Source organism: Cygnus atratus, chromosome 5 (genome assembly GCF_013377495.2).
Source record: "Cygnus atratus isolate AKBS03 ecotype Queensland, Australia chromosome 5, CAtr_DNAZoo_HiC_assembly, whole genome shotgun sequence".
In the NCBI taxonomy this organism is placed as follows: Eukaryota; Metazoa; Chordata; class Aves; order Anseriformes; family Anatidae; genus Cygnus; species Cygnus atratus.
This window is the reverse complement of record NC_066366.1, coordinates 20,177,479-20,195,423: the sequence shown is the minus strand read 5'-3', so window position 1 is coordinate 20,195,423 and position 17,945 is coordinate 20,177,479. Positions and strand designations below refer to the sequence as shown.

The window sequence follows — 17,945 nt, the reverse complement described above, 5'->3', positions numbered from 1 at the left end:
GATACACTGAATTAGATATTATGATTCTGTCATTACATTTGATCAATACCCACATAATGTTTTAAAGTAAACATCCAACCTGGCATTATATATTTTTGTTAATAGTTATTGTTAAACATGCATTTTCACGATTAGAAAACTGCAATTTTAAATGATGGACCATGGGTTACTGGTATGTGATAACCATCATGAAAGGAGGAGGGGAAAAAAAGATTCAGATTTTCTAAACAGCTGATTAACTGTTTGAGTAGTGGTTTGGTTTTGCTTTTATTTTTTCCCTGCAAGGTTGTTGATCCTTATTTTTGCCTGATTTGTCAGGCATTTATGTACGTAACATTTACATGCTGGAAGATTTAACAATATTCCATACTGCAGAAGTAAGCAATGAATCGGTTGCTATACACAGCATTTTTAGAGTAAATGTATATGCTTAAAATAAGTATTCCAGGTGAATGGAGAATTTAAGTGGGAGTTTGGGTAACAGTGATGTACAGTTTTCTCTCATGGCTATGAACTGCTACTTCCTGATTGAGTTTGGAAAAGATGAATTTATGTCCAGCAATTATTACTGTCTAATATCTATAGCAGGATAGCAGCCAAGGTCTCAGGTCAGTGTTACTGACACGGTACACCGAGTACACCTCATTCTACTCAGACCTAAGAAAGATGCTCTCTGTATGGCATTCAGGGCTTTTTCATGCTGTACAGTTTAAGTAAAATATTTTCTAAAGCCTCATAGAACTGACATTTTTCTAAACAGTTACCATATTTTAATTTTTCTTAAGAGAACTGTGTTGAGAGACTTGAAGTCACCCAGAGCTGGTAAGCAACTGTCTGCAGTGATGGCAGGTAGAGCAACATGACCCGTGGAGAATTTAGTGGTGGCAAGGTGGTATTCTTCTCCAAGCAATCTGCTTGGCCCCACTTTTGGCCTGGTGTTGAGAAAGCACATTTGCACACAGCCCTTGCCTACATCCCCTCTTCTTTACCCCATGAGAATAGCAGGTACTAAATCAAAGTGTTTGCAAAGAATTGATAGGTGACATATTTGCTCACAATATGTCTACATGTCCTCTGTCATCTATTTCATAATGCTGTTCAAGTAACAAACATCATTTAGCATTGCTAAATATTGTTCAGTACTTTTTTTTTTTCATTGCTAAAATCCAGTCTGTGGATGCCTACTATTTAAAACATCTCACTAATTGCAAAATCTATAGAAAAGTCCTTACAACATCAAAGACTCACTTGATCCTTGGAGCTGTTATAAATGAAAAACTGTCTCTGTTACAAGCAAATAAGGCACTTAATGCACTCTTTCTGGCTGTGATGCTCTTTTTCCTGTGGGTTTTGAAAATGACCTTCCTGTAAGCATCAAGGACTGTAACTTTTCAGATAAAGAAACTTGTTCTTGTTTTAAGTCTATGCCAGGTTCATTCCCCTATAGCCCACAGTTTTCAAAAGCAGAAGAAAAAGTAATCTGGAATTAAAAAAAAAAACAAACTTCTGTTTCCAGAATGAAGTTACCCTGTCAGCTTGCCTTGGGCCTTAGGTGGAGAAGTGGAGATTAAAGAGTCAGTATTCCTTTTCATGTTTCATCTGGCAGTTTTGTGAATGTAGAAAGAGTACTTGTGGCTGCAGCTAAGTATCCAACCATGGTATTAAGTATGGCATTTTCATCCTCTTGCAGTAAATTAAAAACATTCTTATAAGTTTATTACAAGGGGAATTCGGTACCAATACCATACAGTCATTGATAAAGGTATTTCAAGGAGAAGGCTGAATAGCACAGCAGATGTAACCTCAATATTTTCACCAATTATAAAGAACCTCTTTGTGAAGCTGTGTGAATATGTAAGATGATCTCATCATTTCCTATTTACTCAATACTTACCTGAATACGCAATATAGTGTAGCTTTTAAATGCACATGAGTAAAATGTCCTTTTGTACGAGACTTTGCTAAAAGACTGCTTTTGATATACAGTTTCTTCATCTCCTCTTCAAACTGAATTAAGCTACTTCCTTCTTCTGAAACACAACTCACTATTTAGAAGCTTTGGCTTTGATTTCTCAGAACAGCCTTACAGGAAGAAACCATGCTCTTTTTCTTTTTGTAACCATATTTCTGAAGACAAACTTGTACTGATTTATTTTGATTTTCTAACAGAAATAGGTTCCTGCAAAGAACACTGACTGTTTCTTCTTCTCCCCCCTCCTTCACTCCACTACTACAAGAATATTGCTGTGCGCAAAGCTACCAAGGAAAACTGAAATCCCTCTGTTGGGAACTGTGTATATAGCAATATATTCATACTTTGACAAAGAAGTGAGATTTTTTTTTTAGTTCTTAGTATAACATACTGTGCATTTCTTGCATGTTAACTGCTGAATTCAAACTAAGTAAATAGGTAGTGTTTCCGCAAATTTTATTCAAGTTTAGCATCCACCATTTTAGAGAATATATGTGTGCAGCTGATGTAAAGGTAACTAGTTTTAAAACATTAACCTTCAGTAATTACCTTTAACTAAAGGGTTTATAAAGATATGTATACATGAATATATAATTATATATGTCATCTCATTCCTCCTGTGTAGGATTTGTTTCATTCTCCTGTTCACAGTTATACTCATTGTAAAGATTGCTCCTGACATCTATTCAGCTGAAAAGCCAGTGTTTTAAAGATTTCTCTGTATTTCCACACAATTTGGCTTAGTAACAAGATCTTTTTTTTTTCTCCTTTTTCCTATAAACATTTAACTCCCATTAACATTTTGGAGACATGCATTTGTTGGCAGAAGAAACAGGGTCTGTAAGAGAAGTCACCTTCCCCACTGTTCTTACAAATAGACTGACGCACACAATCCTGCACAATCACATCTAACTTCAGTTACCTGTGCCATCCTGCTGATGTGGTCCCAACTCTCACTTTCCCAGTATTGCTCTGTCTTCCAGACTGGGTACTCCATGTATATTTTCGCACTAGCAAATAAAAGCTTAAAACTATGCATTTCTCAGTGTACAAAAGTATAGGCCTGAATTCAGCAAGGGAATTGCCTTAAATACAGTCTGATTAAGTTCAGGATGTGGTCCAAATGGCATTACTTTTTCATAAGTTTATGCTAAACAGAAATGTGTGATCTTTTGCTAGTAACAAAACATAACTTCACAAGCACAGCTTAGGTTGGACTAATTCTATACTTTCATTTATTCTCAAAACCAGTAACTTTATTAGTGGACTCCCTGTACCTGCAAGGTGAAGATCCTCAAAATGAAACTGAATTTTCTCAGTAACAATAGGCTATTAGTAAAGCAGACAGATTTCTCTTCCTGTTTTCTCAAAGTTCTCATTTAATTCCTAAGTTGCTTCTTGGCAATGTCAACAGTTAAAAATACTGTAAATTAGAAAGCATTTCAAACGTTTTCATTCTTTCTCTTTTAGCACATTGAGAAATTTCTTACCAAGCTATAGAACGATCTTTCAGACCTGGGTTGGGGGCTGTCTAGTGCACTCTCAAAGGAGATAAGAACCAGATTTAGCAGCACAGCACAGCTGGTCTGCCAGAGAATCTCTTTACAGAGAGAATTTTTATATTGAATCGTGGGACTTCCTTCAGAGCTTGGTCCACAAATCTTTCATATGAGATGTGCTTTAGACAGTTGCAGGGAGGAATATTCTGTATATGTGGTAATATATCTGAGCTGGCCAAATAGAGGGTGGGAATTTGCAGGTAGATGAACTTCATGTAAAGCTCATTTTCAAGACAGTATTTCAAATGTTCTTTGGATGCACAGCTACTTGGGAGCCTGAACTCCGGCTGTATATAGTTCACATGCACCTCAGATGCATTGAATTCTCTTTCTTGAAAAAGCAAGCACATTTTCCTTCAGAAATAACTTGCGAGGTATTAATTTTGCCTTTTTCCATAGTTCTGAAATGAGTGGTCAGTGCAGCTCATGACACAGACTTTTCCAGTAGTGCAACAACCAATATAAATGGCGCTGGAGGAGGCAATGACTTGTCTAGGATGAAATGGACTTGAAAGGGCTGGAGGATCTGGGTGCCCATAGTTACCACTGTGCAGAACTGCAGTGTCCTCTTCAGTCACTGGCTAGTGGCTCACTTTGACTTTCAAATGTGCGTGTGGGCAGTTGCGAGGATTCATCCTTTACTATTTGTACAGCATGGTAAACTCCTCAGATAAAAATGTTATAAAGAACAGGACAGTATAACTAATAGATACAAGTGCAGATAGAATTTACTAGTTTCTGCCTGCAACCATAGGTGTTCAGCTTTCAAGAAAAGAGACAATATCACTCCAGACTTCCAGGCATATCAATATTACTGTCAGCTGTAAACAAGAGCATTTTGAATGTTCTATTTTACTGAAATGGTAAAGCCTACCGTAATCAAAACTTACAGCAGTTTCATCCCTTATTCTTCATAACTAATAAAGTTGGACTAATTTATGTGAGATTGTTTTCTAAAATGGGATGCAACATTGGTTTGACAGAAATGCTGGGTAATCAGTTGTTAATATTTTATCTTTATTCTGCTGTATAATGAGGTTTTGAAGCCAATGAATTATCATTGCAGAACATTTGGAGCTTGGAATGCAAAAATAAAAATACGGGGAAACTTGTGGATGTTTCCACAAATTCTGTGCTAGAAACAAACCTAGTTGACTAGAGGCTGCTGAAAAACAACAGGACCCAGATCACAAACCTTTGTTCACATTGAAGCTGAACCTTACATTGAACTTTTTACAGGCACTTTTTTATTCAATAGTTTAAAAATCAGAGTTTGGTGTGGGCCTCCAAGGTAAGAGAGAATCTAGTTTTTTAGTGCTGTCTTTATAAATATCTTTTTCTGTAGATACCTGTTGTACGTGGATTTAGATATAGCTACATTTGTATGTATAATTAGGGGTATAGACATTTGGTTAACTTGAAAGCTCCAAAGTGTCATTTGTCACATTTATGGTAGGAACTTTAACTGCCTTAAATACTTATTCTTTTCCAAAGTGACTTTTTTCTTTTCCCTCTGAAAAAAAAAATAAAAAAATAAAAAAGTACTTCATGAAACTATTGTATATGAAGCACTTATTAGCCGTAATTAAATGGACAATATGAATTTACTACATCTTTAGGACTCTGGCTTGTTCTGGTTTAGAGCAAGATGATTAATGCAAATACATATTACTTGAGATAACCATTTAGCAGCTAATTTAGCCAAATTTATTACAGCAGTTAGAGGTTTTTCATTTTAGCAGACGGAGACAAGGACATGACAAAAGCAGAAGGTGTATATGAATGCACACTGCCCTCTAGTGCACAAAGTTTCATGGGATTAGTGAGAAATGCAGACGAGAGGAAGTAACAATGGTACCCAGATTTTGTATAGTTCACATTTTCTTTAAAATATTCAGCATCCTTCCTCTGAAAGATTTGTATTTCATCCCCTTTTCCTGACACCGAAGCATCAAATACAAACCAAATCCATTTCAACATGGCAATATTTTGGTTGAAGAGTTACTTCAAGCATCTGTATTTTAAGGCTTCTTTCTGTGAGCATATAATAACACCATTTCACATTACTGACTGCTTTTACTCGTTTCTCTGTTTCCTAGCATATTTCAAACGTTGGAGAGAGCTGTCACTCTTTGGCTCTAGCCAAGTCACTCTGTGCCTCCCTTAGGCCTCTTTCTCAGTCTGCTGGTGGATTTACTTTGCTCAGGTAGAAAGTAAATTCTCCCAAGACTTTCCCCCTACTGACCAGTGGAGATTTGGTTCATCTGAGAACTGTAAATTCTGTTTGACAAGATCAAAGAAACAGATGTATAAGTTCAGTAGTTGATATCGCCTGCAATAAGGAGAAATGATCAAAGCAGCAGGGGTAGAGTATCTTCCCAAACCTTTCAAATATCCAGAATCTCAAAGAGGTCTACCTAGGAGCTATGAATAAATCACATATAAATTTGCCTCTTTTTTTCTTTTTCTTTTTTACAATCTGACATTGAGTGCATTGAAAATGTCCACACAGCAATAAGTATTCTGTGAACCAAAGAGATTTGTAGTTCTTTTTACTTTTCTTCTTCCACTAGAGTTTCCAAAAACAGATTAAAATTATACTTTAAAAGCTTGTAAAACATACAACAAGTTATACTGAGCTTCAGATCCTGTGTGTCATCTCATTGGCATGCTGCATTAAACCTAAAAGAAGTCGAGCATCTTTTGCTCATACATGTGGCATGTTGAACAGTGAAGATCATTTTACTACAGTTCTAACATGCAATATATCTTGTTTCTGTTTTGTTTGTATTTTCCCTCAGTGCTGAATAAGGGTCAGTGTGTAACAAAGTATTACCGCTGGATGCAGAAGAATGGAGGTTATATCTGGATACAGTCTAGTGCAACTATAGCTGTCAATGCCAAGAACGCAAGTGAGAAGAATATCATCTGGGTCAATTACCTTCTCAGGTACATTTTCAAGTCCCTTCTCTCTCTTGAACTGCTCTCTCTGTTGCTTGACTGTGCTGGTGAGGCTTTTAGGAAAAAAACAATTGCCTGCTGGAGAGAGTTAATGAGAACAACTTTTTCATATGGTCCACCTCAAAATGAATGCCATTTGGTTGAATGCATTAAGATATCGGTCACGTCTCGGTACACTGGAATATTTTTGAATTATTATACTGCTTTAGTCTTCAAATAAACCTTCCTTCATCCTTATTGCATGCCTTGCTACCCTGAAATCTACACAACCTCAGCCGAAATATGAAGATTCACACCAACTTGCAGTGGCTGTGTTACAAATCTGGTATGAAGTTTTGGGCACTGGTTTATTTGGTTATTGAAAATGCATAGAAGCAAACTTCCTGGAATACTACAAAAAGCTGTCTCTGACAGGTGTTCACCTCTCAGGCCAGAGAGAGGAATTTTTTCAGAAGAAAAGCCTTGAAATAATTCGTTGCTCCTGTAAACATCAAACAGCATTCACCTTAAAAAGTAAATTGGGATCCACAAACAAAAATATCTCTTAAGACTATTTTAAACAGAAATAATGAGAGACTCTTCCTTGAGAAATTCTTTTTTACCAAGCACAAGTGTTTTTAAAGGGCTGGTTACTGAGCTCAAGGAAAGACCAACAGTCAGTGAGAGACAGTGAATTATAAACCTGACCTTTCTCATCTGAAAATACCTTTCAGCACATTCTGTTATGTGAAAGTGTTCAATAAGATTGGGGGATTTTCTGTTTCATTCCAGAGCAGAACAAACAAACAAATAAAATTTGAAACCTTGAGATTGTCGTGAAATGCAATTGTCATTTTCTGGCCTGTTCTCCTTTTAAGTTGCTTGTCATGGTTTGTTGCATTCCCTTTGATGCCGTGAGAGTTCAAAGTGATGTCTAGGGGTTAGATTGTGACTTATTATGCTAAGTCCAGCAAGCCCTGAAGAGACCGTGCCTGCCTAAACTTGCGTGTTGAAATACTTCTGATTCCTTCTTGGGGAATAGATGGAAGCAACCCCTTGCAGGAGAGCACTGAGGGATGCTGTGGGAAACCTTACACAGTGGTGGACTGTAAACTGGGGCTCAGATGGTTCTGTTCTGCTATGGTTGAGCTTGGGCATTTCCAAATATATCCTTACCCTGCTACTTTTTTTTTTTTCCTCTTCTTTAAAACAAGGTGTACACGCAACATCCACAGAGTGAAGCATTAGCTGAGCCTAACCGAGAGGGGCTGAATGCAGCATTTCAAGAATTCAGCTTAAGCCTGCCAACTCTGCACTGGAAGTGCACTGGACTGCTTCAGTGTCCCAGTCCTAGCGGGGCTTCAAACTGCCCAGAAATGTGCTCATTTTCCAGCTGGAAAAGTGGGCCATAAAAAATTATAAACAGTTCCCTCTGTCCCCTTTGCTTCTTTTCAGACACTGAGTGAGCCTAGTCCACAAACATTATTTTATCTATTTTATCTACCAACAGAGTTAATCAAACAGAGGGAGAGAGAGAGAGAGAGAGAGAGAGAGAGAAGCAGTGTGGTCTTACTCAAGGCAGCTCACAGAACTTGATTTTTCTGCTGCATTCCCTTTGCTGGTCTGTTAGAGAAAGATTAACTTCTTTAGTGAATTTGTGTTTTTAATTTAGATTTCTCCCAGTCCTGGAATCCATGAAAGATCCAAATGTCCAAACCATATTTTAATGACAGATCAAGGCATAATTAGGTCTACTCTTAGCAGGAGTACTGGTCTGTATACATTTCCATGCATTAGAAAGTATGATTCAGCTGTCTGTAAAAGGATAGACTAATTATAGTGACAGGGAGGATTAATGCTGTTCTTGTTCTAGCAACTTGTTATTCACAGTGTGAAAGCCCTCAAACATCTTTTGCTTGGAGGGGGCAAATTTGGGGACTGCCCTGGGATGCAACAGAATAAAGTCACTTTGTCAGGACAAAACCATAAAGATGGTAATCATAAGAATGGCATTTCAATATGAACTGTGTGAACTCTGAATTTTCACAGTACACTGTAATAGGCTGAATATGGGCATAATGTCATTGTGATAGTGTGTCAGTCACTGCTAGTGCTGCCTCACATTGTTCTACACAGGACTGCAGATTTTCTGCTCTATCACAGGGCTGGAATTTGAACTGCTTAGAAATGCTCACCTATTCAAAAATGGTTAAAGACTTTGTTTATTTTCAACATTCCTATGCCACTTAAGTCTAGCTGTCTGTGTTCCCCTATCTTTGCACTGGTTTGCGAAAGGAACATTTTAGAATGTGCAAACCAAGAAAAAGCTTAGGATTTTTTTCAGTTTGTCTGGTAATGTAGCTTTTTTACATTGCAGTCATGTTCATTGCTAACAAGTCACAGGTGAGCACCACATGAGCAGATGAAGATATGATTATAATGGGTGTGTTGACAGTTCTTTATCCCTAACATATGCATCTTAACGTGCACATGTGCATCTGTCATATAGTTAGAGTGGTTGCTTTTGGTTTCTTGGTGATGTGGATGCATGTGTGCAACGTTTTAAAAATATATATCATTTTTACTTATTTCTTGGCCAAACTCTTTAGAGCAGTAGTCATTGCCTTTAACTCTAACTGATCACTTTCTTACTAACTTTATGTATGGTCTGTTTGATTAAACTGTTGGAAGACAGAACATTTAGAAAAACAGGTATTGAAAGGGCTCTGGCAAGGTTGATAAAGAACATTGTTACAGAGATAACTCTAATAGGCATTGGTGGTGGAAGAGAAACAGATTGGAAAAGTTAGAACACACTCCCTGTCCTTCCAGGCACAGTAATGGGATTGAAATCGAGATATTCTCTTCTTGGATGATGACAGAGTGTAGTTCTACTAGATATCACACAAGCCATGGTGTCCCACTTGAGTAAGAATACTTTGTTAGCTCTAAAACTTCACTAGAATGAAACAATTTATAAACCTGGTCAATATAAATATTTGACAAGACTATTAAAATAAACCATCATAAAATCCTTGCTGTGAAGCTCTGAGGAAACAAAAATGTGCGGGTTTTTTTGTTTGTTTGTTTGTTTGTTTGTTTGCTCTGCTATTCTTCCTATTTATGTTCTTTGTTCCTGAACTTTGATATGACAAGAGGATAAAAATATGAAACTGCAAATCATTCAATTTGTATATATTTGCTGTCTCTTCTTCAGTAACCCAGAGTACAAGGACACTCCTATGGATATTGCACAACTTCCTCATCTGCCAGAGAAAACCTCAGAATCCTCAGAGACCTCTGACTCTGAATCGGACTCAAAGGACAACTCAGGTAACACACATGGTGCATCTTTACACCCACTAAAGATCCATATCAAGAAAGCCACATGGTTGCCTTTGTAATCACTTATACTTCTCAAGGATTATTTCATTTCAACAACAAAAATCCAGTAAAATTAAATTGAAGAAAACTAGCATAATCTTTTAATAGCCTCAGCATTTCCACAGTGTCTCCATTTCCGCAGTTTTTCTTTTCATTCAATGGATACATTCTTGCCTACATTGCACTGAACTAAATAATTGGTTCCCCAGCTAAGCTTCTTGAACAGGTGCTGTGCCTTATGCAAGGGCCCAGAATTGTAACTGTTGAATATAATTCAAGTTCTTATCTTTCAAAAGTAGTCATACTTTCTGAATATAAATCTCTACTGTCAGTCTTTATGACCCTTTTTGCTGTATAAATGCTTTTTTTTTTTTATTAGCCTCACTAGGGGGCAGTGAAGATTGCAAAATTTGTGGGTTTTCTTGGGTTAAAAGAATTGGATTTTATTAGAAGGTATGGGTTCAAGCACTTGTTTCTGAGCTCTTTAAGTGTGGGACTTCAGCTGTTTTTTAAAAGCTAAATGTAATTGTCAGGCTCAATGTATAAATTAGTCATACAGATGGTCCAGTGCACAGATGGTTCACACATTCTCCATTAGTTTTAAAAGTGATTACCTAGGCACAGGTACAGATCAGCTGGCTTTTAAAGGAGTACGGTTGCCTGTGGCCCAAGAACTGAGGATGTTACCGTAGCATGCATTATATATCTGATTCATCTCTCACGTCTATGATAACTCAAAAAATATTGGAGAAAATGGATCGCATTGACATAAATCAAGCAAAAGCAAGAGGAGCGGGTCATAATGTTACATTATATGATATGGCTGTTCCATTTTCATCTTTTGCATTTATTTGTTCTCCTTTGACAGCTTGGTTTGATGGTTTAAGTCAACCTTAGGCACCTATACAGGCTTGACGCCTACCATGACTGAGAATTTCTTCACCCATTCTGAGTGCTTCTTTATACTGCCTTGTTCCTACATAGCCACATACATAACACAGATATGGTGACAAGTTTGCATTTCCCATGTGCACTGTAAGTTTCTTCAGGTGAGAAGTGCACATGCAGTCATGACTCCTAAGGCTGACAGTGCAAGAGAGCATTCTTCAAAGGTGCACAGACGTATACTGCTCAGAAGATGTCTGGAAGCTTTGGTAGGCAGCTGAAGCAGAGGGTTTCTCCTCACAAAAAAATAAAAAATAAACAGAAATAGCAAGGGTCCTGAAATCAGAACAGCGTCTTGTATGCAACCAACAAGTTCAGATCAAGCTCTGATAAAATCCCAAGCAAATTGTTTGCAGTTTTAGACTAATTCACCCTAAGCCCACACTTAACCAACCAGAAACCATAGTTTTAAAAATCAGTATATTCCAAAAAATAATAAATAAATAAATAAACAAAAACTGTAAGAGAAACTCAGCCCTAAATGGAACAAAAAGCTGGCTCCAATTTAGGGTTTTGTGGCTGTTAATTTGCTTCTGTGTGTTTTGTTTTTCAATATGGAAGGTCTTAGGTCTTTCTGTTGCTAAGGACCCAAGCAAAAGTCTCTTTAAGTAACTTCAATGAAATAAATGTAAAATCCATTGCTCTGAATCCTCAGGCAGCTTCCCTGTCAAGCCTACCTGCTCCACCATTTCTGGCAAACTGTTTTGTATTGACATGGTTCCAGGGGTAACCAATCTTTAATGGAAAACTGGCCATTCCCCTCTCCCCCTAAAACAAGTATACTGAAAAGGGTAGTACTTGGCCCTGATGAGTGAAAAAAAAATCTTTTATTTCCCAAAAAAAGATTTCTGGCTGTTCTGTAAAAGACAGGGTCTCCTGAAGCCTTTCATGACCCTTTCAAACACAGTATGATAATGGAGAGTATTCATTCTCAGAGCTGCTTTGGCTGTCTGAGTCCAGTGGACTAGAGTGTTTATCTCATCCGTATTTGAATTAGGTAGAAATCTAAAACAACTAAAAGAATTCAGGCAAGAAGAGTGACAGTTTCTCAGTGCTGTAGCTGGGCTGTTTTCAATGGCCCTTAGATGATTTGGATCAATCAGAAACTTAATTCAGTGCCTGAATCTTTTTTTCTGTTTTTGTTTTTTTTTTCTTGCCCTTCAAGGGAAAATGAAAAGACAGTCTAGCAACATAACAAAATTGTTTTAACTGGTTTATTCATTCAGATTTATACACATATGACCTGCTTCTCCTCTCACACTGGAGGAGATCGGCAGTAATTCCACTGAAGTCAGAGACACTCTGCCGCTTCAGAAGTGGTGAAGGTGAAGGAAAATGAGATGAGAGGACTAAGAATCCTCATTAGTCAATAGTGCTACATCTTGTTGCCTTCCCACTTTAGGAGAACACAGATGTGAAAGAACAATCATCAGAGCATAATGGTCATAATGGGATTGTTCACTGACTCCTCTTTGGATGAGGCAGCTCCAGGGCCATTGTGCTCACAGTGGTCAAAATGGTTGCTGCCGAGACAGCAGATGGAAAGGCCCCCTCTATCAAGGTGCCTGAGTATATATTCAAAGAAATTTCAGGCCATGTAGCATAGGCTTTTAGTCTGAGTCAGAGAGATTCCTGGTGATCAAAACTCTCCCAACACAATATAGTACATAAATGTGGCTCTACAGAAGAGAACACCAGTTGCCAGAAAAGTTTACAGCAATCAGATCTCATTGGTAGGTCGAAACCTGGACTTGGGCTGTATTATTATGTTCTTTTTGCTAACGGTTTGTTTCACTTTCCTTTTGCTTCAGAGGACAATGAGAACTCAAAGTCAGATGAGAAAGGAAACCAGTCAGAAAACAGTGAAGACCCTGAATCCGACAGGAAAAAGTCAGGAAATCAGTCGGATAATGAAATGAACTGTAACGATGATGGGAACAGCTCCAGCAACCAGGACAGCAGGGACAGTGATGACAGCTTTGAAAACTCAGACTTTGAGAATCAAAAGGCCCCTGAGGACAGTTTTGGCACTCTAGGCTCTATGCAGATCAAGGTGGAGCGTTATGTTGAGAGTGAGTCAGACCTGCGGTTGCAGAACTGTGAATCACTGACCTCGGACAGTGCCAAGGACTCAGACAGTGCAGGGGAAGTAAATGCCCAGTCTTCCAGCAAACATCAAAAGAGGAAGAAGAGGAGAAAAAAGCAAAAGGGAGGCAGCATGACCCGGAGAAGGCTGTCAAGCACCTCAAGCCCAAATGGACTTGACTCAGCTTTGGTGGACCAGCCCCAGCTGCTCTCGTCACCAAACAGTGCCTCAGTGCTCAAAATTAAAACAGAAATCTCAGAACCTATCAATTTTGATAATGATAGCAGTATTTGGAATTACCCACCCAACAGGGAAATCTCAAGGAATGAATCACCCTACAGTATGACCAAGCCCCCCAGCTCCGAGCACTTCCCTTCCCCTCAAGCCAGCAGTAGTTTACATGTCTCCATTCCAGACTCTGTTCTCACCCCACCAGGGACTGAAAATACTGCCAGCCGTAAAACTCAGTTCAGCACCTCATCCAACTCAGCCTTGGCTCCTGTGTCCTCTGACCCTTTGTCACCCCCGCTTTCAGCATCTCCACGGGACAAACATCCAGGAGGTCCCACAACTTCCAACTCTTTGTTGTACACTGGGGATCTGGAAGCCCTTCAGAGGTTACAAGCAGGCAATGTGGTGCTTCCTTTGGTTCACAGGGTAACAGGAACCCTTGCCGCGACCAGCACTGCTGCTCAGAGGGTCTACACCACTGGCACTATTCGGTATGCTCCAGCTGAAGTTACTTTAGCCATGCAGGGCAACCTCCTCCCCAACACCCATGCTGTTAACTTTGTTGACGTTAACAGCCCCAGCTTTGGGCTGGATCCTAAAACACCGATGGAAATGCTCTACCACCACGTTCACCGACTCAATATGTCAGGACCGTTTGGAAGTGCTGTGAGCGGGGCCAGTCTGACCCAAATGCCTGCAGGGAATGTGTTCACGACTGCCGAAGGACTTTTTTCCACTCTTCCATTTCCTGTGTACAGCAATGGCATTCACACTACACAGACTCTGGAACGGAAAGAGGATTGAAATATGACCACATACTGTGTTCAGTGTTATACTCTGAGGCATAGACTGTGTTTTAATTTAGACCTTTAATTCTAGCACTTTGAATTTGAGCAGGTCAGCTTATTCTCTCAATATGATGGTCCGCATTTCATTCCCCTTCTCTTTAACTTGGCTTATTCTTTAATGTAAAGATATTTTTTTATTTTTGCCTTCAGAGAGTCGAAGTACCAGTTGCCTGCCATTTTGTCTTCTTCTAAGATGTGTGTTTTTTCCTTTGCATCTTTATTAAGATGCCTTTAATATGTGTATGCCTCTGCCATAGAATACTCAGTGTTGTGGTAAAGAGATTTTAAAGTGACAACCATTGGTTTTACTTCAAAATGATCTTGATATGATCAAGATTAAAAGAGACAAGCATAAACAATGTGCCCTGTTTGACTAAGTCAAATGAAAAGGGGTTTTTGTTCCTAATTCCTTTAAAATAGGGGATAGTATTTTAGAATTTTATGCAGAGTTTAATTCTCTTTTTATGGTTAAGATTTTCTTACTTGCACATAAAATAATTTGGGTTCTTAAAAAGTTAATTTCTGGCCTGTGACTAGAATGTTGAAAAGTTGGACTAAATGTTAATTACTGGAACTTTAACTTAATTTCTAAAACCATGGTGCTATCATTTATTAATCTGTAATGTCTTCATACAATATGCAGCTTGTGGGCTGGGTTTTTTGAAAAGAATGTGTTCCGTACTGGTCTATAGTCGGGTGCTGCAGTCTCCTTGGTTAGTTAAGACAAAAGCCCTCATTAACATTTGCTGCAGGACTTTAAATTTTTTACCTCCAAACTAACAAGCATAGCCTCATATCAAATTTAAATGGGTCAGGAAGCCTTTTTCAAAAAGTGCTTAAAAACAAAAAACTCAATTTAATTGACGCAAGGAGCAGTTTCTTAGGTGCATATTGTTTTGCTTTATTTTTTTCTCAGTGTAACTGAGGCTAATTTTGCAACGTCAAATAACACTTCGGATTAAAAAAAAAAAAACTGAAGAACTATTTAACATGTTTTGTTTTGTTTTTCATTTAATATTATAGAGGGAAGGTTGTAAATTTCTTTTTGTTCTTTGATTTGGGTATTTTTTGTTGTTTTTTCCTTATTTCTAGTGTCGAAACCAATATGTTTTAAAACTAAAGAATGGGTTAATAAGCTTGAAATAGATAACTACAACTGAAAACTGCACATTAAGTAAAAGAAAAGAAATCTCCTATTTTGTCTTTGTTGCCAGAAATCACAGTGTAGTGTCAAACACTCCAAATGACTGTCAAATATAAATTCTTCTTCCACTCCATCTTTGGCAGCTGTTTGTTAAGGCATCTAATAACAGATGTGAGAACTGTAATGTGTACAATGTGTAAGTGTCCTTGGCTGTCAGTCCCATTGCAGTTTCAATGTGTGTTACTATATGCAGTATATACTAAGCTAATGTAGTTGTTTTGTCCTTTGTCTTCTCTGTGCTTTATCTCTAGTCCGGAGTGGTAAAGTCCCATTCCTGCAGTCCTAGTGAACCAGTGATTCTTGGGGGTTAGTGGTTTTTGTGTGGTGGCCTTCCTCTGTAATGTCACCTTATGCTGCTTCCACTGTCTGTATACCTTTTGATTTCTGCTGTTGCTTTGCTGTTGTGTATTCTCCAACCTCTCTCTCCCCTCTTCTCTCTCCCTGTCCACACTTCCCGTCTCTTTCTCTTCCTCTCTTTCTCTCTCCTTCACTCTCAGAGATAAAAGACTCTTAACTAGCTCAAGGTTAATGGAGCCATTTTTTCCCACAGAGGAATTCTGGGTATGACTTACTCTTCCAGTGTACCACACAATGCACTACGGAGTAATGCTCAGATATATTAAACAAATTGATGCCATATAGCCTCAGTTGTTAACATTCCCAGAGTCCCTTGTGCTCTAACCATAAGCAGAGGGTGCATTTCTTTGGTTTTCTCCCAGGTAGGCTGAGGGAGCAATACACAGAGCAATCACCAGTGAGATAGGAAATGCTTTCAAAGGTCAACCAACGTCATTTAAAAAGGAAACTGAGCTTAGAATTGTCATATATATTTGCTTATGTGTGCAATGCTAATATATTAACTCAGCTGTCCTTTGAATTTTTGATCACTCACTGTGTTGAGTCAATTCCTCCAGTAGCTTTGAATTTGAGAAGTAGATCCAAGCCAGTGGAATAATAGCAAAACGGAATTGGATGCCACAAATTTAATTAATGAGATTTTAAAGGTTACATTTGCAGGATTTATAGGACTAAAAGAGGTGAGAAAGTTGATTGGGAAATTCAAAGTTTAATTTTGGAAGCTCTACTCTAGCTATTGAACAATCAAAGGAGTGCACCTATCAGCTACAAAGAACAGCTAGACAGCTGTTGTTGTTTTGTTTTGTTTTGTTTTTTTTTTATAAATGTTTCTGTGTTGTGTCAAAATGATTTCTGGTGATTTAAACTAACAGATAATCACAGCTGCTGTCTAAATCCATAGTGTTTAAAATTACAAAATGAAAAAAAAACTTCATTACCTGTGAAGACTGTGTCTGTGTTTTTAACTATTTCTTGTACAAATATATGAAATCTTTTATGAGGAGACTGGTGCCAAGTAGCTGAATAATGGGGAAAGGGATTCTGTTCGTATAAATCTTAGCAGTGTTACCAACTCTACAATATAAAAAAAAAAATTAAAATGTTAAAAAGTGACAGCTATGGTACATTTATTTTGTGTTAAGCTAACCGAATCTAACTTCTCGAGTGCCTGGCTTATTTGAAACATTTTTTTCATTGATCATTGATAATGCTGCAAATCAGAAATGTACATACTTCATTTACAACAGGGTTCTTTTTATACTTTTGTAGATTCTCATACATGTCATACATGGTTGTCTTTATGTAACTTAATTTTTTTTCATCCCGCAGGTGCCATTTTCATAATAAACTTCTCTTGGATTTGTTACTATCTGGCATCATTTCTTTCACATATAACCATCCTGACTAATGAATGCTGGTAGTATTTGTTTGAGCAGGTACTTTTTAATTGTTTTGTTTAAATAAAATTTAAAAAAGAAAAAAAAAAAAACAAAAATCAAAGAGGATACAGCTAGATTTTATTAACTTTTGCGAACTGAAGAAAAGAAGCTGTCAAGATGTAGGCTAAGAATGCTAATCCAAATACTACAACAAACTTGCCACCATCCTAAATTCTCAGCTACCCCAACTCATTGTCATATTGAGCATTTTTATGCACATTATCAAAGCTAAATAATGGACCTGCAACATTAACCACTATAGACAGTGTGCATTTTTTCTTGATTAATGCACACTGGAAGAGGTCAGCTTTTGTACATTAATCATTTAAAATGCACTTTATCTTTTCATTTTTGTACTCTACAATGTTACAGTGAAACTATTCAGTCACATTAAACCCTACCTATCTAGGCTGCTGATTCTTTTAAACATGTTCTTTCTTTCCCCAGACTGGCAACGTGTAAGTTGTTGGTGACACATGGCTAGGCTTCCTGCCTTACAAACTGAAACATTACCAATGTAGGAAAGACAAGGCAAAAAGCCCTCACCTCACACCGGAAAAAAAAAATAAATAAATAAATACAGTTTTGATCACAACCATCCACACGCTGGTTGAACCTCAGAAGTGACCAATCATCAGCGATTACTCCTGCGTAAGCTCTGAAGGACAGAAATGCAGGGGGAAGATGCTGCGGCAGGAGGTGCTGCATGGAGGGGCCCTGGCTATGTGCTGTTGGTGGCCCCATGCAGGGGCTGCACTGTGGCCAGGGAGGGCAGTGGGATGCCCCATTACCACGTCGAGCATTCTCATCCACCACCCGCACAGTCTCTACAGTACTCTGTCATTCATCAATTTTCTTCGTGGTGCCTGCTCCACTTGCGACAAAGAAAAACTTGCCATATTCCCTATTTTATTTTGTTATTGCTGAGTATGCACTACCTCCTCCTAAGAACACAAATCTGGGGTATGTAAAATCAAGGC

General features: G+C 38.1%; 1 protein-coding gene across 5 annotated transcripts in view; it reads left to right on the top strand.

Annotated features, from left to right (window-relative positions):
* Positions 1–16,892, top strand: part of NPAS3 (neuronal PAS domain protein 3) — a 624,784-nt gene extending 607,892 nt beyond the window's left edge. For all 5 annotated transcript variants that reach the window (XM_050710846.1, XM_035552119.2, XM_035552117.2 and 2 more), the window contains 3 exons: positions 6,333–6,480; positions 9,689–9,804; positions 12,612–16,892. In XM_050710846.1, coding sequence (XP_050566803.1) covers positions 6,333–6,480; positions 9,689–9,804; positions 12,612–13,921 — 1,574 coding nt within the window. In that variant the 3' untranslated portion in view covers positions 13,922–16,892. The remainder of the gene's footprint in view (positions 1–6,332; positions 6,481–9,688; positions 9,805–12,611) is intronic.
* The last annotated feature ends 1,053 nt before the right edge of the window (positions 16,893–17,945 follow it).